At 54.3% G+C, this 21,790-nt stretch overlaps 1 protein-coding gene and 1 pseudogene across 2 annotated transcripts in view; one reads left to right on the top strand and one right to left on the bottom strand.

Annotated features, from left to right (window-relative positions):
- The first annotated feature begins 1,268 nt into the window (after positions 1 to 1,268).
- On the top strand, positions 1,269 to 1,912 carry LOC136129620 (pyroglutamylated RF-amide peptide receptor-like; annotated as a pseudogene).
- A 3,080-nt stretch (positions 1,913 to 4,992) lies between these two features.
- CPNE5 (copine 5) overlaps positions 4,993 to 21,790 on the bottom strand; it is a 90,792-nt gene continuing 73,994 nt past the window's right edge. The window contains exons 13-21 of one of the 2 annotated variants that reach the window (XM_065884676.1): positions 19,116 to 19,169; positions 15,781 to 15,842; positions 12,408 to 12,454; positions 10,608 to 10,789; positions 9,571 to 9,698; positions 9,227 to 9,329; positions 8,401 to 8,458; positions 7,906 to 7,979; positions 4,993 to 6,687 (exon numbers count right to left, since the gene is read on the bottom strand). In XM_065884676.1, coding sequence (XP_065740748.1) covers positions 6,469 to 6,687; positions 7,906 to 7,979; positions 8,401 to 8,458; positions 9,227 to 9,329; positions 9,571 to 9,698; positions 10,608 to 10,789; positions 12,408 to 12,454; positions 15,781 to 15,842; positions 19,116 to 19,169 — 927 coding nt within the window. In that variant the 3' untranslated portion in view covers positions 4,993 to 6,468. The remainder of the gene's footprint in view (positions 6,688 to 7,905; positions 7,980 to 8,400; positions 8,459 to 9,226; positions 9,330 to 9,570; positions 9,699 to 10,607; positions 10,790 to 12,407; positions 12,455 to 15,780; positions 15,843 to 19,115; positions 19,170 to 21,790) is intronic. The other variant, XM_065884675.1, reaches the window with a different exon arrangement.

Below are 21,790 nucleotides of genomic sequence, written 5' to 3' on the forward strand. Positions count from 1 at the left end.
CTGGGGATCTGGCAGGCACCAACATCTCTGTCCTATGGGCCAGTGAGTTAATGAGGCAGGTAGGCAGGGTGTGATTCCTGGGGGAGCCAGTAGAGTGGATAGAGCCCTTATTCTTTGGGGGATCCAGTATAGAAATGGCCTCTCTGCCTGCCCCTCCCATCTCAGCTCTGATCCCACCTCAGGCAGCTAGCTCAAGTTCCTTGGAGGTGGGGTGCTAGAAGGGACTGCACACCTGCCCAGAGGCCTCTCCTGGCTTTCTCTGGCTGGATCCAGCTTCTGTGCAGAGTACAGCTGCGGAGGGGGCGCTAGATTTTCCTGGTGTCAAAGGGCTCCAAGTCACTAAGCAGGGCCCGGGAACCTCAGAGCAGCACAAGGCAGGTGAGGAGAGCAGCAGGAGGGACTCAAGGTAGACTTCAGAGTGAACTTCCAGGCAAATGCTGAGTTCTTCAGATTATTATTAATATTATTATTAATAATCTGGATTCAGATTATTCAGGTTCCCAAGCTGGTCTTTCAAAACTGTCAAAGCCCAAACCAATCAAATCGGGTCTTTGGGGGTGTGACCCATGTATTAGTATTTTTGAAACTCCTCAACTGATCCCAATGTGTAGACATGCTTGGGAACCACTGGTTGGGGCTTTATACCTTCTCAAAGCACTTGCACATTCATTTTCCCACTTGAACTTCAAATTAAAACTTGCTCATTTTTGTACAGCAATTATACTTCAATAAAGATATAAAAAAAACTTGCTCATTTCACAGGCAGGGCAAGGTTTTGTTAAAATATATATATATATATACACACACACAATAAACAAATATATATACTGTACTAAATATATATGCTAAATATGTAAATAATGTTTATTAGATTAAATTTGTACTCCCTGCAGAAATTTTAGAAATACAGAAATTAAAAAGAAGAAAATGAAAATTACCTGAATCTCATCCTTTAGTGACAGTTACTATTGACACCTGTTTTGTTTCCTTTATTTCCTCGTTTCCTTAAAGTTGAGGAAACTGAGGTAGAGAAACATGAGGTAACTTTCCCGAGATCATGGAGCTCCCAAGGAGCAGAGTCAGGATTTGAACCCAGGGAATTGATGGAGCCCATGCCATCAGGTTGTTGTGAGGTCTAAAGGGGCTGGTGCATGCCAAGGGCACCCACTGTGTGCAGGGGTCTGTTAAAGGAGGGAGCTCAACAGGGAAAGAGGGAGGCAGCCCTCGGGCAGGTTTCTATCCTGTCCTTGTGTGTCCAGAGCAGGAGCATGGAGGCCAACACCACGTCCACCGCCGGGCTCACAGCTACACCTGAGCGACTGCTCCGACTCCTCTTTGCCGGGGTCTGTGGCCTCGTCCCCAGGTGGGGCTGCTGGCGGTGGGCCGGGGTCCGGGCGCCCCCCACCCACTCCTCACCTTGACCAACAGCCTCACGGCGAGCATCACGCCGTCTGACCTGCTCTTCCTGGCCGGCGTGGTGCCTGTGCTCCTGCTGAGCTTCCTGTGGCAGGACTGGTGGCTGGGCCCCACCATCTGCACCATCAGCCAGGCTGCCAACACCACCACCATGGTCTGCACCTTCTATGGCATGGTGGCCATGGCTCTTCTGTGCCATGTGGCAGTGGCCTGGCCTGACGCGGCCCTCCCGTCTGGCCTGGGTGTCCGCCTGCTGCTCTGTGGCGCCACGTGGGTCCTGGGCCTCACTGCATCGCTACCCAACTGGCTGTTCCAGCGAGCGGCCATGGAGGAGGAGGCCCAGGCCTGCCTCTTGCTCCTGAACCCTGCTCAGACCTCCTGCTACTTCACCCTGCTGGGAGCTCTGGCCTTCCTGCCTTGCATGATGGGGCTGGGCTCCTCTTTCAGCCACCTGGGCTGGCTCCTGTGGAGACATACCCGTAGCCCCAGGGGGTAGAACATGGAGCACCGGGAGAACACAGGGCTCATCCTTGTGGTGCCGGTGGTCTTCATGTGGATGTGGGGACCCTGCTCTGTGCTAGGCTATGTGGCAGCTGTGGGTGACCGGCCTGCCATGCTGGTGGCTTTTGTGCCATCCAGCCTCTCCACCATCCTGGCCTACTCCCACTGTGCTGTCAGCCCCATCCTCTGCTTCTACCTCTCTTGCCCCTTCCAGGCAAGGCTCAGGGACCTCTTCTGCAGGCCAATGGCAGCCAGGCATCCCAGGGATGTGGGAGGGGCTGGTGTGGCGATAGAGAGAATCCAGCCTGGACATGACAGGGCCCCAGGAAGCCTATGGGGTCTGGCGGGGGTCTGAGAGGTTAGGCTGATGGGAGAGCTGAGATTCAAGAGAGATGGGAAGACCCCTACGACATAGATCCCATCCCCTCCATTTTACCAGTTGGGAGACTAAGATCCAGAGAGCGCAGGCGTAGCCCAGCAAAGGTGACACCGCAATTAAATGGCAACTAGGTCGCTGCTCCCATTCCACCTTGGGGCTCAGATGGATAACTATAGGCTCCATTACTTTCTAGTAGTATGACTTGAACAAGTCCCTTGACCTGTCTATGCCTCAGTTTTCTCATCTGGAAAACAGGATCATGATAGTACCTTCTTGATGGTGTTGTTATGAAGATACACTTTCTTAATACATATAAAGTGCTTAGAAGAATGCTTGGTACTTAGTAAGTACATATGAGTGTTGGTCATTACCATTATTATTATAATCTTATTTTTATTAATTCAGGGGCATTTGAAGTGAGAGTGGTAAAGGGACTTCTAAAGGCAGAGAAGTGGGTAGAGGAATGATCTGGGGGCTGATCATTCCTGGGGTCCTCATTCCTGGGGTAAGGCCTGGGGATTGAATGGGCTGCCTGGGTAGAGGCTCATAGCCCAGGGGGACCCTTCAGTTGCCTCTCCCTCCTCTGCCTGTCCTCCCCCAGCCCTGTCCCACACACACCTCTCAGCCCAATAAAGGAATACCATGAAGTAAAGTCAAAATGGAGCCGTGAGTCTGGGCCTGTGAATTTCTGAACGCCCTCCTTTCTTCTCTGTGGTTTCTTTTCCTGATGTGGCAGGAGCAGGGGCCCCTTTTGAGGCTCCTTCCTTCTCTCCAGAGGCAACTGGAGGTCTTCACCTCTCCTACCCCATCCCCTCTGAGAAGTTCCCCAACTCCATGACCTCCTCTGGCCTCCTGGGAAAAAGCCTCAGGCTTTTGTGTTGGCCTGGAAACCAGGGAGATTGTCTCTACTGAAATTCCCAAGACAACATGTTCTGCTTGGTGATACTGTTACAGCTAAACACACACACATACACCCTGACCCCATGGTCAAAACGCTTAGCAAACATTGGGATGAACCAAGTCAAAATAGTCTCTTTGCCACAGGACTAATCAAAGCCTCTAATACCCTGAAGGCCATGGGGACTCTCTGAGAGGGGCTCAGAGTGGGCAGTTTCCCAAAACCCATGCCAGGGAACCAGTGTTCCGTGGAACACACCTGGGGAAAGAACCCAGCTACCGTGCTGAGCACAGTAAAGACACTCTCGGTGCACCAGTGGCAGCGGCTCTGAGCCTCGACTGCCCTGCCAGGCGGCCTTCTGCTCCCGAGGCTTTCCCACGGGAGCCCAAGATGAGGTAAAAACGGGCTGCTGGTTATGGGAACTTTCTTCTTCTCGAGCTATGACTCCAGCCGGTACCCACTCAAAGCGGATCGGAATGCAAGTCAGAGGGGCATCTAATTATAAGGACCGTGGTGAATCAGCTCTAATTTACCATACAATCGTCTAAGAAGCAAGCAAGTCCCAAACTTTGGTATAATTAGCACCAATCTCTTGTGATGTGCTGGTTGGGAAAGGCTGCCTGGAGGGCTAATCTGAGAGCTAACTCACCCAGAGAAGGGAGAAATCCCCTTTCCCTGTGATCCTGGTCCCTCATGGTCACAGGGACTTATATGTGAAGAGGGACAAGGAGGAAAGTGGTGTTTACTGCGCACCTAGTGCAGCAGGCCCTGGGAATGTCACACGCTTCGTGCGCGCACATCTACGTGTCACTCTGACCACACAACGATCCTGCAAGGTAGGAGTGACAGTCCCATCACACAGAGGAGCAGTAAGTCATCCGGGGCACATGACCTGTGTGGCATTTAGGCTGCCCCAAGAGCCCCGCTTTGGTGGCCACAGATCCTGGTCCCTCTCATTGGTTTGGTGTCGATACCCCAGGGTGGTAGGATTTCCTTGCTTATTGCTCCAGAGCAGGGGTTAGGCCCATGAGGGTGCAACTGTGTGTGAGACAGTGTCTCCAACCTGAGCAGGGCCTGGCACTAATGCTCAGTAAATACTTGCTGAGAGATGAGTGATCAGATGGAGTAAAGTCACCCATGGAATAATGTGATCATGTTACTCACCTCTCTCACGTCCTCAGTGGCTCCCTGATTCACTCAGAGTAATGCTGAAGGCCCTGCAAGGCCCTGCACATTCCAGATTCTTTACCCCCAACCCCATCTCCTGCATTCTCCCCTCCTTAATGCAGCTTCAACCACACTGGCCTCCTTAATGTTCTTCAAACACACCTCAGGGCCTTTGCACTTGCTGCTCCTTCTCCTTGGAGCCCTTGTGCCTCAGATATCAGCATGCCTCCCCCTCTCATTTCCTTGGGGCTCATCTAACTGTCATCTCCTCAGAAAGGCCCTCCTTCCCTGACCACCTCATCTAAAATATCACCCTGTCATTCTCTATCCTCTTATTCTCTTATTTTTCTTTGTGACTCTTATCACCACCAGAAATTATATTATTTACCTATTATGTGCTTACTGTGTTTCCCCTGTCCTATTTGTGTGTCTGTCGTACGTTCCATGTGGAGACAGGGCCTATGTTTTGTTCATTGCTGCATCCTCAGTGCCTAGCATAGACCCTGACACATAGTAGTTGCTCAGTACATTTTCTTGAACAAAAGGATGGAAGAAAGAGAGAGGAGAACCTGGACTCTGTCACACAGCAACATCTGTGCTATTTTTCACAGGAGAAAGGAAAACAAGGAACTTTAGTAAAAGAACCAAATTTACTTCAGTTTAAGGCAAATTCCACACAGAGACTGTCTTAGAGACAGGCACAGGACCAGACCGCATAGAAACACCACCATCATGCATGACAGGAAGGGAAGCAGTGTCTGGCAACAGACGGGGTGGGGCCTGGTCTCCACCCAGGAACGGGAGGTTCAGTGGGCTGAGGAGCCCCATGCAGCAGGAGGGACTGGCATGCATGACCATGTGGGTAAAGGCTGGGCAGCTGGGTGGGCCCAGGGGTGAGATCATCTTTCTCACCTTTCCCACAGCAGGGGCAAGGGCTCAGGCTCAGATGCCAGAGCCCAAGGCTGAAGGACGAGGGTGGATTGGGGGTGATGGGATGGAACAGGGTGACCCTAAAACCAAGACGGCCTTAAGGGGTTGCACTGGTGAGGAGTGGGATGAGGGAAGCTGGGCGTGGGATGAATGTGGACTCTCAGGGTATCAGAGCTGAAGGTAAACCCAGGGCCATCTGGTCAATCCTCTTGCCTTACAGATGTGAAAACTGAGACCCAGAAGGTAGAAAGGCCTTGTTCAAGTTCCCACAGCCGGCAACGGCTGGAGGCAGGGCTTGAACCCAGGACTCCCATCCCCTATCCCCATAGGATAGAGGGGCAGTGTGGGAGTGCTGGAGCTGGGCTGCTTCTTGCCCAGGCCTCCAGGTGGGCAGCAGAAGATGGTGCCCCAAGGACCCTGGGCAGTCTCTGGGGAGAAAGGGGGATTCCTGGAGCCAGGAGCCAACTGTGGAGGTACCTACGGGCTCAGACCAGGGAGAGGCCTGTGGATCTGTGTGTCTAGAACCAGCGTCATACTGGGCTTGAGAGGCACCAGAAATGACTCTGTGCCTGAAAAGCCTCCATTCCTTGCCCACCATGTGGCCTCCACCTACTATCACAGCATCCCCTTCATGCGTCTGTAGGACTCCCACTTCATGCAAGGGTCCCAAGGAGGGGTCACATGTTTAGGCACTCCTGCAAACCCAGCAGCCTCACAGGGTTCACTGGAAATGGGACAGGATAGAGACTGGGTAGGGGTCAGGGGCCAGGTATAGGAGTAGACACCACAGGAGGAGGGGAGGGAGAAGGGGGCCTGGAGGTGGGAGGCTTAGCCCAGGCTTCAGGGTGATATAGGAGCAGATGGGATTACCCAGGTAATAGCTCAGGTGGGCTGAGCGGGACCCCAGTCGTCCTGATTAACATCTTCCTGGCTGGTCCAGAACCAGGTATCAATGAAAGGAGAGAAGAGCAGGGGCCCGGATCCCCTCCTCCACCACCCGTACCCACAAACTCTAGGGGCTTGGGCAGTATGGGAAGGAGTCTCCAGAAGCCCCACCCGCTGTGGGCCTCCCAGGCACACGTGTTCCAAAGGCTGGGCAGGATGGTCTGTAGCTGGGTCTGGGTACCCTGCCTCCCTTTCTACTGGCCTAAGCCCCAGCCATCTGAGCAGACAAGGCTCAGATGTGTGTGTGCAGGGGGGAAGCAGGGGGCGTGCGGGTGGGGGACCGCGGGGGCGAGCGCTCTGGGGCCGCGGGCAGGGTGCGAGGGCGGATGCCCTGCGCCTTCATGTAGGACACCAGCTGGTCAGGAATCTCAGCCAGCACATCGCGGGCCAGGCGCGCCATGCTCAGCACGTGGTTGCCCGTGCGGTCCACATAGTCCCTGAAGGGCACAAACTGTCCAGTAGGGGAGGCAGGGTCAGGCGAGGTCTCCCTCTGGACACTAGTCCCCCAAATCTCCAGGTCTGGGATCCTGTCCCACTCCTCCCCAGCCTCTGCCCACTTCACTCAAGCCCTCCCCGTCATGGTGAATTCTCTGAGGGACTGTATCATAGTCCCTGTTCTGTCATTCACTCAACAGATAACTTACTGCACACCTATTCATGCCAGGAAACAATACACCACTGAACAAGATCCCTTCATCTCTGAAGTCTTGGCACCAAGCACAGGCATTTAGCAGGCACTCAGGAAATGCTGAAGGAAATCCCCTGGCTTCTGGAAAGTGGGCCCTGCGGGTCTCCTCCCACCTCTCCTGCAGGGCGCTCTCTGTCTCTGCTTCTGCTCTTCCCTTTCTGGGCCAACACCTACAGTCAGGCCCCTCTGGCTTTATCCCAGGAGATGTCTGCCCCCCTTACCAGTGCCTCAGGCTCACTCCTGCCTCCAGGCCTTTGCATACACAGGTCCCACCTCCCAGACTGCCCTTGCTCCAGTTTCTAGCTCCCTGTCTTTGGTCTCCACACCTGGAATGACCCCTCCCCCTTAATTTTTTTAATGGGGGAGGGGGTGGTATGGAGAATGTCGGGTTTTTTATTCTGAATCTCCTAAGCACTAGGGACTCCATGTGCAAGAGATTCACAGAGGGATGTGCTTACTGACGTGCATTCTGAGGCTTGACTGGACTGGGATTCCCTGAGGACAAAGACCTGTCTGCTCGTTACCTTTGCCATCCTACGTGGAGACGTTGGTATTGATTCAATCAACCAAGCAACATTCATTCTTGGAAAGGGCTGCAGCAACACTAAAGACACCTCCCCCCGCTTCATGGGGTTTGCCATCTCACTTAGGAAGGCAGCCCAGCAGAAAATAACAGAAGGCACAAGTAATTTGGCCTCTGTGTTCTACAGGAGACCCTGGAGGCCTGGGGCTTAGGGAGGGCATGGCAGAGCATTCCAGTCAGGGCAACACGGTGTTAGGGGTGAGTCTCAGACGTGGTAGAGGTGGGTCCAGCCTTAAGACTGACTCCTGTTTCCTTCTGTGTGGCCAAGCCATTCTAGGGCTCCCAGTGCCTCCTTTACAGGGCCCCTTTCCAGAGAAGCCCCTAGAAGGGGGAGTTAGGTCAGCCTGCCTAGAGGGGCTCTTGCATTTTCTGTGGGGCAGGCAGGGTCTGGGCTTCACCTGGACAATGTCCCGCTCGGCCAGCTTTCCCCGGGAGGAGATCCGCACGTCATCACCATCCAGCTCCACCATGGCTGTGGGGGGGGAGGGGCAAAGGCATGGGGTGGGGGGACTAATTGGTGGGCACCTGGGCCTGGCAGGACAGAGACCGCCAGCCCAGACCCCCACGTTAGAGATGAGAAAACTGAGGCCAGGAGACAGGAGGAGCCCAATCACATGAGTCTCTGACTTCTAGCCCATGGTGCCACTCCCCCACCCTCCACAGGCTCCCAGGGTGGAGGAGGGAGGAGTGACTTGGGGCCTCCTCCCCACAACCTTGGTGTGTGGGTGTGCGGTACACACCTTGACACACCCCTCCCTGTGCAAACACACACACCCTGCCTGCTCATCCAGATAGCTGCACACACCCCAGTGTGAGCTCTCACTCTTTTGGGAGGGGACATTTCCAAGGGCCTGAAGCCTCTGGGGGGAACATCTAGGGGGGTGGGGACTCACCATCGAACTCTGCCTGGCCCACGCCGATGATGATGATGGACATGGGGAGTTTGGCGGCCTGGGAGACAACATGGGAGGTAGGCGGGGTGGTACCCAGCCGAGGGGCCAGTTACAAGAAACGGGAGATCACAGGTCAGGACAGGAAGGGGTGAGTCAAAAGAAGAAAGGCAGGAGGACAGGGAGGAAATGGAAGAGAGAAGGATGGAGACACACAGAGAAACACAGAAAAGGGGGAGGAGGAGGGAGAGAGGATAGCCAAGGATACAGGGATACCAGAGAGGAAGAGGGGGTGGAGAGGGCAGGAGGGAGAGGGGGAAATGGGTCATAGGTTTGCTTCTGCAAGACACTCCTGTCCCCTCTTCTGCCTCTGGACCTCCGTCATGTGGGACAGCTTTTACGTGGGCCCAGAGGGAGGGCCAGCTGTGGCTGGGGCCCCTATATAGGGAGACGACCCTGTAGGGGGAGCCATGTTCCTGGGCCTCCCGCTCCTTGGACCTCCCTCCTCTTCTACCTGGCCAAGCCAGGCTGGGGTTTGGGGCAGCAGCCCTAGAGATGGGTTAATGAGGGCACCATAGGAGTCTGGATGGAGTGGACCATCCAGTGTGATGAAGAGGTAGGTAGAGAGCTCGCCAGCCAGATCCTTCATCAGCCGGAACACCCTCCACCCCCAAAACCCTACTGCTGGCCCTCTAGGCTCTACAGCAAGAAGCCAGGAGTGGTCCCAAAGAGGGCAGGGAGAGGAGAAGTCATGCCCCAAGGGTTTCCCTAAAGGAGGGGGGAGGTGCACCCCCAGGTTTCCCCATGCTCCATCCCCATCCCTGCTCACATTGACGATAGCCTCCTTGGTCTGTGCCATGTCTGAAATGACCCCATCCGTGATGATGAGCAGCACCGAGTACTGGGAGCCGTCCTGCACCTCGGCCGCATTCCTGGGGCAGGGTGGGGTCAGAGGTCTGTCTGGTGGGACTCTGGGCATGTCATCCCCCCAACACAAGGACCCTTAACACTGGTGGGGACAGCTCTTCGGTGGGAGGGGGTCTCTTTAGGGTCAGGCCTCCCTGAGCAGCAAATCAGTGGGAAGAGACACTCCCTCCAGCCTTCCCGGGAGGACAGTGGTAGAAGGAAGCACCTGGCAAGCTGTGGGGATGGTCCAGTGACTGCCACACTCACCTGGCCACATGGGTGACCACGGGGGCGAAGTTGGTGGGGCCGTAGAGCTGCACCGTGCGCAGGCTGTGGTGGTAGGCCTCCAGGATGCCATCAATGCCACAGCATGAGGGGTTCTCCTGGTTGCCGTTCTGGGGGCACAGAGGGCAAGGAGGCTGAGCCCAGGAAGGAAGGAGGGATGGGAAGGAGGGCAGCTGGGTGGTCTGTGGGGGCAGAGCCAGGGCTGGGGAGGTCAACAGGCCTGGGCTCTCCTAGACTCTTCTCTGGTGGGGCTTCGGGGGCTCGGGGCAGGGGAGGGAGCACTCGGGGCCCACCGCAAAGGGCAGCACATGCTCTAGGTGAGCAGGGTCCAGACCTGCTCCTTGCCCTACTCCCTGTACCTGCTCAGACAGCATCCCCCTGACCCCCAGAGTCCTGGCTGCTTAGGGAACCTCGGGCAAACCCACCACCCCCTAAAATGACTGCAGAGTCTGAGCTGCTCTGGAAGGGCCAGCAGCTGCTCTATCCTCCTGTGTCCTGTGCCCAGCACGGTGCCTGGCACCCTACGGGCATGGGAGGGACATTTGCTGTGAGTGATCCAGCAACCGACTGAGTGTCCCCAGCTCATGGGAGGGAGGGAAAGGAGGTGGCCTGAGGAGCCATCTCTACAGGGCCCCCATTTCAGACCAACCCAGGGAACTCCTGGAACTACCCACAGTTGTCCATACCCAACCCACACCCTTTTAGCCTCATTTCTGGGGCCTTGGGGAATAGTTCAGCCACATCCCCACTCCACCTCCACCTGGGTCTTGTTAGGAAAAGGAGGGCAGAGCCCACTGTGGACGGCTTCAGACTTGGAGGGGACGTGCTCGTGACTGAGGTGGGGAGTGGGTTTCTGGAAGCTCTGATACAAGCTCCCCTACATCCAGCAGGCAGCCTACCTCTGCAAAGACTGCACCTCAAGTCCCTAGGCGGGCAGGATGGGAATGCCCCCCACCCCAGGCCCGTCACGACACCCCCAGCCTGGTCAGCCCTCAGCCCTTTCTCCCAGGACCTCCTACCAGCGGGAACTCATGGGATACCCTGCCGTCAGGGGGTAGTTTGGCCCCAAAGCCAAGGGCAGGGAACATCTTGTCGCTGTCGTAGTGCTGGATGATCTCCCCGACGGCGGTCAGTGCAAGTGCGTAGGCGTTCAGCTGGTAGGGGCTCATGTAGTGCAGGGACGTGGACTGCGAGGGGTTCCCTGCAAGACAGGGCATGGGGACATTTGCCGGCCTGGACACTCCAAGCCACCAGGCTCAGAATGCGGTGTCCAAGGGAACCCCTTTCTTTCTCTCTTACCGCACATTCAATCCTTTAGCAAATCATGGCTGCTAAACCCTCAGAATACATCCAGAATCCCACCTATACTTCTCCCCTCCTCCATGATACCACCCTCTTGCTCATAGGACTGCAGCAGCCCGATCTCCGTCTTTCCACCCTTGTGTCCATACTCAGCACACCAGCCAGAGTGAGTCTATGTCAGAACTCAGGCAGCTAATCACACCTCTTCTCTGCTCAAAATGCCCCAGTGCTCCCGTTTCACCAGGAATTAAATCTGAAGTCCTTACAAGGGCCCACAAAACCCCACTTGATCTGGCCTGCGGTTACCTCTCTCCTCAGCTCCTACCATCCTGTCACTCACTCAGTTCTGGCCTCTCACCATTCCCACCTCAGGGCCTCGGCAAAGGCTGTTCCCTCTGCTCTGGGACGCTTTTCCACAGATGTGCACATGGCTTGCTCCCTCACCTCTTGAGGTCTGCTGTGGTCTTCCCCGAGCAGCCTATTGAAAGTTACAGCCTCCTCCATACTCCCTATCCCTCTTCCTGACTTGTTTTTCTCCACAGCCCTTGTCACCACTAATATTGTCCATACTTTAGTTACTCGTTTATTAACAAGAGGCAGTACAGCACAGACTGCCAAGTATTAATCCTTTCTACCTCCTACTAGCTGTGTGATCCTGCATAAGTTTCTTAACCACTCAGCCTCAGTCTCCTCATCTGTAGAATGGGGGTAATAACAGTCCCCACCTCACAGAACTGTTGTGAGGATTAAACAGATGTTATTATAACTCTCCTCACTGTTATGAATACTACGGCCACTGCCAGCTCTGACATCCCATCACTCTATGATGGGAGAGCCCGCAGCCATGAGGGGGGTTTCTGACACACCTGTGGAGTACGAGACCTGAGCATCTTCTGATTGGCACAAAAATGAGCATTGAGCACTGCTAATGGGGGTCCAGAATCCAAGGAAGGTTGTGATGTTTCTAACAGTGTAAAGTTTGGCATTGATTGCTCCCGGCCACTTGGTCACAGCCCGACACTGGAGAAGGTCAGAGGAGGAAGGAAGCCCGAGCAAGGGTGAGGACCGGATCTCCTGGGCATTCCTGCCTCCCTGAGGACCACAAGGCTCAGTCTTGCCTCTGGCTCTCCCCTCCAGCTTGTGGGGTGAACGGCACAGGGGCTGTGCAATCTGATCCTGTGAGGAAATACCTCTGCTCCAGGGCTCTCCATGGGCCCAGAGTAGCTGTCCTATTGCCCTAGGGAGAGTGGGTATCCTCAAGGGCAAGGCTGTGGCTCAGGGTATGTAGGCCCAGAGGCCAGATTTGTTAGTGACCATGATCCAATCTGGGGGTACCTTCGCCACCTTGGTTGCATCTTTGGTTCTCTAGGTCTAAGTTCCTCCTCTTCAGTGAGGATGAGGCCAGAGGGTATGGGAGATCTGCTCCCAGCTAGGGCCAACTACCACAGCCCTGAAAAGCCCTCGCCTTTCCAGGCCCCCAGCCCCCATTCAGCTCCTCTGCCCATGCCCCCACTCACCATTGGAGGCTGTGAAATCGATGGCCACCGTGAAGTTGATCTGGGTCCTAGAAGAGGAAGAACAGCAGGAGAGTAACCTGGACAAAGGCAGGCCTGTACTGGACAGGGAGCGAGAAACCTGGCTTCCACCCCAGCCCCACTGTTTGACAGGTATGTAGCCTTGGTGAAGTCACTCATCTCCAGTTCTGGAAAACTGGGATAGTATCATCAGCTACACCCTCCCCCAAAGGGCTGTTGTCAGCATCAAAAGAGTTAGGCAGTGTGACAGCTCTCTGAAGATGATTATGTTCTGCTGGGCACATGGCTGTGATTTCTTATTTCCTCTCCAAACCCTGCCTCTGGGTCCACCTGAGGCCAGGGAAGTAGGGTTTCCCTGCGTTCCTGGCGCAAATTTGGAGTCAGATTCAGGGTTAAAACTTATTTGGCAAAAAAGAAAGACAAACAGGCATTGTGCATCTCCTGAGGGAAGAACAAATGAAGTCGTCTTGCCAAAAAACTGAACTGGAATCTAACTGAGCTTCCAGAACTATCTACTGGTTGTTTACAGGAAACGCAGGGGATAGAGGAATATGTTAAATGACACCATGGGGGATGCGGCCAGTAAAAGCCAGTCTGTGGGTCTGTGGAAAATTCTGTAAGAGCGCTACTGGAAGAGCACCCATGGACCAGCAGAATCAGGATCACCTGGGAATCTGTGAGGAGTCTCAGGCCCCCCGTGGACCTACTGAATCCAAATCCCTTGGTGTGCTGCAGGAATCTCTTTTAGCAAATCCTTCAGGTGCTTGGGGGAATCACAAGATGAAAAGATAATTAGGAATTCCCTGGCAGTCCAGTGATTAGGACTGGACACCTTTACTGCCGTGGCAACTAATCCCGTGCACCACAACTACTGAGCCTGCGCTCTAGAGCCCGTGCGCCACAACTACTGAAGCCCACGTGCCTAGAGCCGTGCTCTGCAGCAAAGGGAAGCCACCACAATGAGAAGCCTGCGCACTGCAACAAAGAGTAGCCCCACTCGCCGCAACTAGAGAAAGCCCGCGCACAGCAGCGGAGACCCAATGCAGCCAAAAATAAATAAATAAATTTATTTTTTTTAAAAAAAGATGAGGGCTTCCCTGGTGGCGCAGTGGTTGAGAGTCCGCCTGCCGATGCAGGGGACGCGGGTTCGTGCTCCGGTCTGGGAAGATCCCACATGCTGCGGAGCGGCTGGGCCCGTGAGCCATGGCCGCTGAGCCTGCGCGTCCGGAGCCTGTGCTCCGCAACGGGAGAGGCCACAACAGTGAGAGGCCCGCGTACCATAAAAAATAAAAAAAGATGAGGCAGGGCTCACCTCACCTGCATTTAGCAGTTGGTCCCTATCAGAAAGCACAGCCCTCTTTCCACTTCATCACAGCTGAGCTGCTGCTCAGGGACCCTTCAATCTCCAGGAAAGGTGAGGGGCATGGTTAGCAGGAGACCCCACCCAGGGTCTGCTGGCCAGAGACAGCCCTCCCCACACTCTTTCCCCCTCGTCCGCTGCCTGGGGACAGAGCATTCAGTAGACTCCAAGCTCTGAGGGAGAAGGAGCCACAAGACGACAAGAGGTGGTTCTGGCCTGCAGGACTACAGCTGAGGGACACTGTTGGCCTGGCTCTTCCAAATAAAGCATGAGGGGAGAGTCAGGCTTTTTTTTACTCCTTAAGTAAAAACCCTGCTCTGGGTTCTGAAACAGCTCAGAGAAGGAAGGGACTGGAAAGCAGCTACTTTTGTGGAAAAGGTACTCCTTGCAGGCTGCTCAGCAACCAGCTCCATCTCGGACTCTGACGTGGGGGCAGAGGAACCCACAGCCTTCCTCCTGGTCCAGGGGGGCAGGGGAGGGAGGCCAGGCAGGAGAGAATCCCTAGACAGAGGCCTCCATCAGCTGCCTGCCTGGACACACACGTCGGCCTCTCACTCAGGTTCTCCAGAGTGTGAAGACAGCGGAGGAGGAAAGCCAGGGCTTGCCTCTGTGAGCTCCTTCTCAATGAGACAGCACCCAGCCCTTCAACTCAGCCATCTCTATCACACCTCACCTGGGAGCTGCGAGGTGGGTTCATTACTATGGAAGAAATGCAGCATGTGGTGACGGAAAGAACCCTGCCACCGACTGAGTGCTGGGGCCTTGGACACGTGACGTAAAATGGAGATAATCATCTTCACCCAGCCCATTGTGTTCTGTAAATTGGGGGCACTATGCAAATGAGAAGGATAAACAGGATGAGGATTGTTTGAAAATTACCATGGAATATAAGGGGTGGTTGCTTAATAGATGGAGAGCAGATAGAGCAGTTTTGATGGGGGAAGGGAGCCAGGGCAGGGCCTGGAGAAGGCATGGAGGAGGGGCAGGAAAGCCTGTGGGTGACTGCAGCAAGGGCATGTGCTCAAGGGGTAGGAGGAGAGCTCGAAACCTGGGCGCTGCAGGCTCAAGGCAGCAGGGAGCCTTGTCATGAGAAAGTAAGTGTGGCTTCCCAGGGCCCGACTTTTCCCTCTGCCCCAGAGAACCAGGCGGCCAAGAGCCCGCTTGGCTGGGATAAGCCTTTGGCAACCGCCCTGCCTGTCTCCTTTCCAGACAGGTGTAATCACTCACCTGCCTGCACCTGTGGGCTCGGCTACCCACACCCGGCCCTGGCACCTGTCCTGGCAGGGAGCGTGCTGGCTAGGACCTCACCTTGGAGTCAGGCTCTCTTTCCATGAGCTGTTGGCTGGAGCCACCAGGCTTCTCTGCCTGCCTGGATGCCGACCCTTCTGGTTCTTTCTGCTCCTTAAACTTGTGTTTGGCCATCCCCTGGCTCATCTCCCAGTTCCTCCTGCCCTTTGTAGGTCTCTAATGACACTGGGAAGGTTAATCACTGCCCGCCCCCCACCAGAGAGACCATCGGTATCAGAAGCTCAGAGCAGGAAGGAACCTTAGAATTCACTTAATTCCAACTCTCTGTGCAGAGGAGACTGATGCCCAGGGAGGGAGAGTGACGTGCCCAAAGTAACCCAGCAAATTCAAGGCAAAGAGGGGCCTAGGGCCTGGGCCTCCTGCCTCCTAGACCGGGGCTCTTTCCACCTCCCTAAGCCCATTTCTCTTTGTCATGGAGTCCCTACCACCTGCAGGTCCCATCTCCACACAGGGACCTCACGGGACCCAGGCTGGCCTCCGCAGCTCAGTAGTGCCCTCTGCAGCCACTCAGGATCAGGGGCATGCAGGGCTCTGCGTGAGTTGTCTGAGGGTCTGCTCAGAGCCCATGATCGTGGGCTTCAGCCATGGCCTTGAAGAGGCCAGGTGGGGCCGGAGCTGCTCATGTCCATGTGCGGGGCCCCTTCCCTCTCCCTGAGGCCGAAGAAACCAGGCTGCATCTCTTCTCACCCTCCTTTGATGTAGTCAAGAAATGTGCACTCTGACTCCACAGCAAAAGAAAGCAGTGTGACCTTGAAAACAAAAAGACGCTTGGTCAGCGGGGAGCACTAGGCAGAGGGAGAGCATTGCTGACAGCCGTGGAGCACCCAGCACGTGCCAGCATTTGCCTGCTTCATTGCAAACAGTGCCCACAACAACTCTGTGAGGTACTATTATTATCTCCATTCTACAAGCAAGGAAACTGAGGCTCAAAGAAGCGATGCGGTGTGTCCAAGGACACTACCAGGACATGGCCGCGTGAGATGGGAACCCAGGTCCGTCTGGAACCAGACCCTGTGCTCTTGACCTTGATGCCAAACTGCATCTTTGGAAGGGCCCTGTCTCTGTCACTGGAGTACAGGGGCTCAAGCCAAGGAATCGAGTTTCCCCTGAGTGGACAACGGGTGTGGAGTGTGGAGGGAGAGGGGGGTCTTCCTGACATAGGACTAAGATCTGTCAATGCTGACAAGCTCCATGCTTCCATGTTCCGCTAATTGTTAATCCTGAAATGTGTCTCTTTGGTCTGCAATTGTTTTAAATCTTACTTGTCCCACCTCATCCCTCTAGCATCTTGATCTCTACCCTCTCAGACACAAGACCCTCCTGCTAAACAGCCTGTCCTTTCCCTGGAGGTTACTGAGCATCTGGGGCCCCCTCTCCCAGGCAGAGGTCTCTTGATCTATGCCCCTGGCAGTTCTCTGGCAACAGCTTTCCAAAGACAGGTAGCTACCGGGCAGCTCTTTATGAAAATGATTTAGGATGGTGGAAACAAGTGGAAAGGTTGGCAGCTAAAATCAATTAAATGAGGGAAGATTGGGGCAGGGAACCTTTTACCTGTGTCAGACAACTCCACTCTAGGATTTGGGGTGGCCCCTACTGGTACAGATTCAGTCATCTTTATCAACTCAGTGGGAGGCCAGGTAGTGCCTCTGCTTGACAAAGGGGACCAGCCATTAGCCCGAATAATGGGAGGGTCTGTGAGTACTGAGCTGGGCCTTGGAGACCCCCACTTGCTGTGGTTACAGTGTTAGGCACCTGGATGGACAAAGCCTCCTTTCTCTAGGAATGGACTATGACAGTGGCCTCTACTCTGACTGTGGTCACTAGACTCCCTGGGAAGCTTTTAAAACATCTTGCAGCTGGAGTGAGGACCCCAAACCAATAATATGAGGAGCTTTGGGATAGGGCTCCAGCCCTGGATTTTTTATTTTATTTTTAGCTCCTCACATGAGTCTAACCTGCAGCCAGAGTTGAACCCTGCTCCAGGCACTGGGATGAAGTAATTGCCTAACTTGCCTGGCCATATGGATTGACCCAGGGACTTGGTACTCAAAGTATAGCCCCCGAACAACAGCATCAGAATCACCTTGATGCTGAGTAGAAATGCAGATTCTTGGCATTTTAACAAGATCCCCAGGAGACTCTGCACATAGTAAGTAAGGTATGAGAAGCACAAAATACAGATTCCTGGGGTCCAGCCTGGCTTTCCTAAAATGGAACCCCAGGGAACTGGCCTGGGCATCTGTATTTTAACAAGCATCCTGGACGCTGAGTGATTTTTTTATGGTAAAGATTAGGAAATACTGGAGCAAGGGAAAGTCAGGAGACCTCAGCCCAGTCCTGCTCTGTCCCTAACTCACTGTGTGACCTGAGACAAATCACATCTCCTCTCTGGGCCTCAGTCTCTTTATCTCTAAAGTAAGAAAGCTGGATGAGATCAGTGGTTTTCAACCTTTTTTTTTTTTTAGCTGTACATCTAATATTTCTTAGCTGGGGAACGTATTGCCTCTCCTAGGGGCATTGGGGAATGTGAGGGAGAGTTTTGGGGTCTCATGATGACTGGGGCTCTATTGCTAGCTATGGGCTGAGGCCAGGGGTGCTAAGTATCCCACCATGTACGGGGAAGTCCTGTGAGACAAAGAATTATTCTTCCCCGAATACCGATAGCATCCCCACTGAGAAACACTGCAGCTTCAGACAAAAGAACTATTACTCCAAGCCTGCGTGTGAAACAATTACAATCAGAGAAGCAGTGGTCAGCCCCCTCTGAATGAGCAGAGTACTTTGCAGTTTACAGTCCTGCATCTCCCATGTGTCTGCCACAGCCACCCTGTGCATTAAGCGGGGGAGGGATGATGTATTAGCCCCATTTTACAGATGGAGAAAATAAGGTTCCTTGGAGGAACGCTGGAGTTCCCTGTCTGTGACCTCTTCTAGTCTGGAGTTGCAGTTGGCCTGACTCAAATGGCTACATCTGGCTGTATTAGGTGATGGGGCTGTGGCCCTCTAGAGTGGGAGGGACACGAAGGGTACAGACTTGGGTGCGTTTGCACTGCAAAGACATTGGTTTGTTCTATAAGTGCACTGGTGGACTCCACCTCAGGGCCTTTGCACATGCTGATCCCTACAGCTAGAATTCGTTTTCCTCAATATCTTCAATACTTGCTCCTTCACCTTCTTTAAATCTCTGCTCAAATGTCACCTTCTCAGAGAAGCTTTCCTTGACTACTCTAAATAAAACAGTAGTTTCATCTCTTGCATTCCCTATCCATTTACCTCACCCTACTTCCTCCCACAGCAATCACAACCACCTGACACACACAGGTATTTGTGTGTATATTCGTGTTGTCTCCCCCCCACTAGACAATAAGCACCAGGAGGGCAGGGATTTGGGTCTTTCTTGTTCCCAGCTGTATCCCTCGTGTCTGGAAAGGCACCTGGCACATGGTAGCACACAGTAAATATTTGTTGAAGAAAGGCACGAATGTCCTAAAGATCAGCCCCCAGAAGCCACTGGGCCGGTATAATCCCAGCATGGTCATGGTTAAGCAGGGGTACAGCCCACAGCAGCTGCAAGCTCTGAATTTAATTGTTGTGCTCACTGCCATGTCTACCACCTTCTAGCTCTGTGACCTTGGTTGAGTCACTTCCCTGCCTGCAGCCTTGGTTTCCGCTTTCATGATGAGGTGATGATAATGTCTGCCACTTAAGGAAACAACCTGTGAAAAGCACCTAAATGGGGAATTTCCCAGAGGGCCCAATAAATGCGACTCCTTTTCCTCTTCCTTCCACAGGAAGTCCCCATGGTAGTTTCTCTCTGGGATTTCTCATTCTGTATCACAGGGCCTGATGTGTCTCTTACACGTCTACCTCGTGTTGCTCCATCGGCCCCATCCCTCCCCACCCCTAACCCTCCAGGTCTCGTTCCCACACCCCGCAGGAGCACACACAGACACACATGACTCCTGCCACCGGACCTAGCTCGGGATGTCTACACCCATGGCAGAAAGGGGGTGGCTACTCACTGTGCCAGAATTCACATATTTCTTTTTCTTCATTTTCTTTTTCGGGTTTACCACCTGCAGAAAAAAACGGTGACCAGGTAAGAAGGAGCGTTTCCAAGCAGTCAGGGCTGGGCGTGGCCCTGAAGTCAGGAGAGAGGGAGGAGTCATGGGTGACTAGGTAGACACAGAAGGAAGAACGAACTGGATTTCGGGCACAGGTGGGAAGTGCAGGTGGGAGACTAGCAGGCTGTGCAGGTGGAAACTGAGAGCCTGGGGAGAGAAGCCCAGAACAACCTTGGAGCCACCACAGGCATGAAAGCCACCCAGATGACATGGTGCTCACTGACATATTCACGGGATGACAGCTTGCTAGGCAGCCTGTCGAAATGAGGGCACACTGCAGCCCCAAGACTACACTGCGCCTCAGTCTCCCAACCTGTTCTATGAGGGTGTGGAACTTTTAGAATTTACCGGATCTCGAACTTTTACTCTAAAGTAGCCCTCCCAGTGGAGGAGAATGAACATGGACTCCTGGGGGCCTGGGCATCGCCGAAAAATCTGGCCACAAGCACATTTCTTTGAAGTCTTCTCTGTTATCTTTAAATCTGCCTGTATTCCACATTTCCACTCTCTAATTATAACTGTTTTAATATTAAAGCACTGTTTTGTTCTCAGATCTTCTGTGAAGTGGGCACTGAGAAAGCATGCTGTTTGTTCTGAGGTTTCATGCATAACCTGGCACACAGCCCCTCCCCCATCCCACCCCCACCCCACCCCACCAGCCTCTCCAGCCCTAAGCGGCTGCACCCCCTAGGGGCCAGCCTAGCAACCTCCCAACTCCTGAGCTGGAGTTCTAAGCCTCCTCCTCTCCCTCTCCTCACATCCCCAGGGTCTCCAGGGCAGGTGTGGGGTCTGCCCTCCTGTGCAAGGGGCACTGAGGGGCTCCCAGGACCAGCAGCTGTGCTGGCTCTGGATACAGTGGTAAGACATTGCCCCCATTCCTGAGGACATCGTGGTCTTTGAGCGGGCAGGAAGTATGATAAACAGGTAATAGGTATGGGAGTGGGGTGGGGGGTAGAGCAGGAGCACCAAGGAGAGGCATCCACTTCAGACCCTGGGGTAGAGTGGGTGTGCAGGTGGGGGCTTCCTGAGGCAAGAACAGCAAAGGGAACCCCAAGGGAGGCACCAGCACAAATGAAGCCACAGAGACTGAGACAGCATGGAAGTTCAGAGAGCCTCAGATGGCATGATGGGGCTGAGAGTGGGGATGGGTAGAGGGAAGCGGACAGGGCTAGACCGTAGGGGCTCCTAGAGCTGTGATGTATATGGCTGCTTACACACGCCCTCCCCCGCACCCCCCCCCCCCGGTTGCATATAGACTGCGGGTCACTGGGGCATGGCACCAGTGTGAAGGAGCTTGGACTCCCCTTGTAGGTAAAGGTCCCTTTAGGATCTCAGCTGGTGTGGAGTCTCCCCGCTCCCCTGTGCGAACCAGGCAGAGGCAGTGGGTGACATGCACAGTCGGGGGTTAAGCAGGGCAGCAATGTGGTCAATTACAATTTTGGAGGAGTATTTGGGTTACTGACTGGAGGACGGAAGGAGACAGAAAGGCCATTATGGGGCTGTCACAAAGCCCCTACACAGGGGAGACGGTGACAGTGGGGGTAGACGGGAAAGAAGGGGACAAATGTCAGAATATTTAGGTGGCAGGAGGAGTAGGATTCAGTCATGGACTGGGTGTGGGATGAGGGGCAGGAGGTGTCAAGGATGCCTCCCCAGGTGCCATGGCCGCTGTGATGACAACACAGGAGGAGGAGCTGGCTGGCCAGGGGGAGAGGAGGGCTGCAGGGACTTTAGCCAGTGCATTCAGTTTGGGAAGGCTGAGTCTAAGGAGTGGCCAGAAGACAGCTGGGCATATGCGTTGGACACCCAGGCTGATGCTGGGGCCTGAGATGAGGGTCTTTCCTGGCAGAAGCCTGTTCTCTCTTCAGGCACTTCTGACTCTAGAAGGGCCTTCCTGAGCCCAAACCAGCCTCCCAGGGATGCCCTCCATGGTGCAAGGCCTGCCCCGGGGCTGCCAGAGTTAATTCCTTTTCTACCTGATGGCGTTTCAGATGTGTAAAGACAGCACTTCTTTTTGCCAGCGCTGCAGTTTCTCTCATTGATTGCAAGGGGGCAGGGACCAATGACTGAGAAAACAAGTCACTGAAGCCTGAGAGATCGTGGCCTCATCTGAGCCTGTCAAGCATCCTTAGAATCAAACTCCAAGAGACCTGACCCCTTCCCTTCACTTCCCTAAAAATGTCCTTAAAAGAGTCCAGGGCTTCCCTGGTGGCACAGTGGTTGAGAGTCCGCCTGCCGATGCAGGGGACACGGGTTCGTGCCCCGGTCCGGGAGGATCCCACATGCCTCGGCGCGGCTGGGCCCGTGAGCCATGGCCGCTGGGCTTGCGCGTCCAGAGCCTGTGCTCTGCAACGGGAGGGGCCGCGGCGGTGAGAGGCCCGCGTACCGCTAAAAAAAAAAAAAAAAAATGAGTCCAAAGACGGAGCGTGCTTCTCTCTGCCTGGGTGAGGGGACAGAGACAGCTCCGTCCTTTGTCCTTACAAAAAGCAAAGCAATTAACTATGGGGATCATGGCTCTTTCAAAGAAATCCATCATGTTCCCTTCTCACAAATAGCCTTGTTCAATTGAATTC

Source organism: Phocoena phocoena, chromosome 10 (genome assembly GCF_963924675.1).
Source record: "Phocoena phocoena chromosome 10, mPhoPho1.1, whole genome shotgun sequence".
Lineage (NCBI taxonomy): Eukaryota > Metazoa > Chordata > Mammalia > Artiodactyla > Phocoenidae > Phocoena > Phocoena phocoena.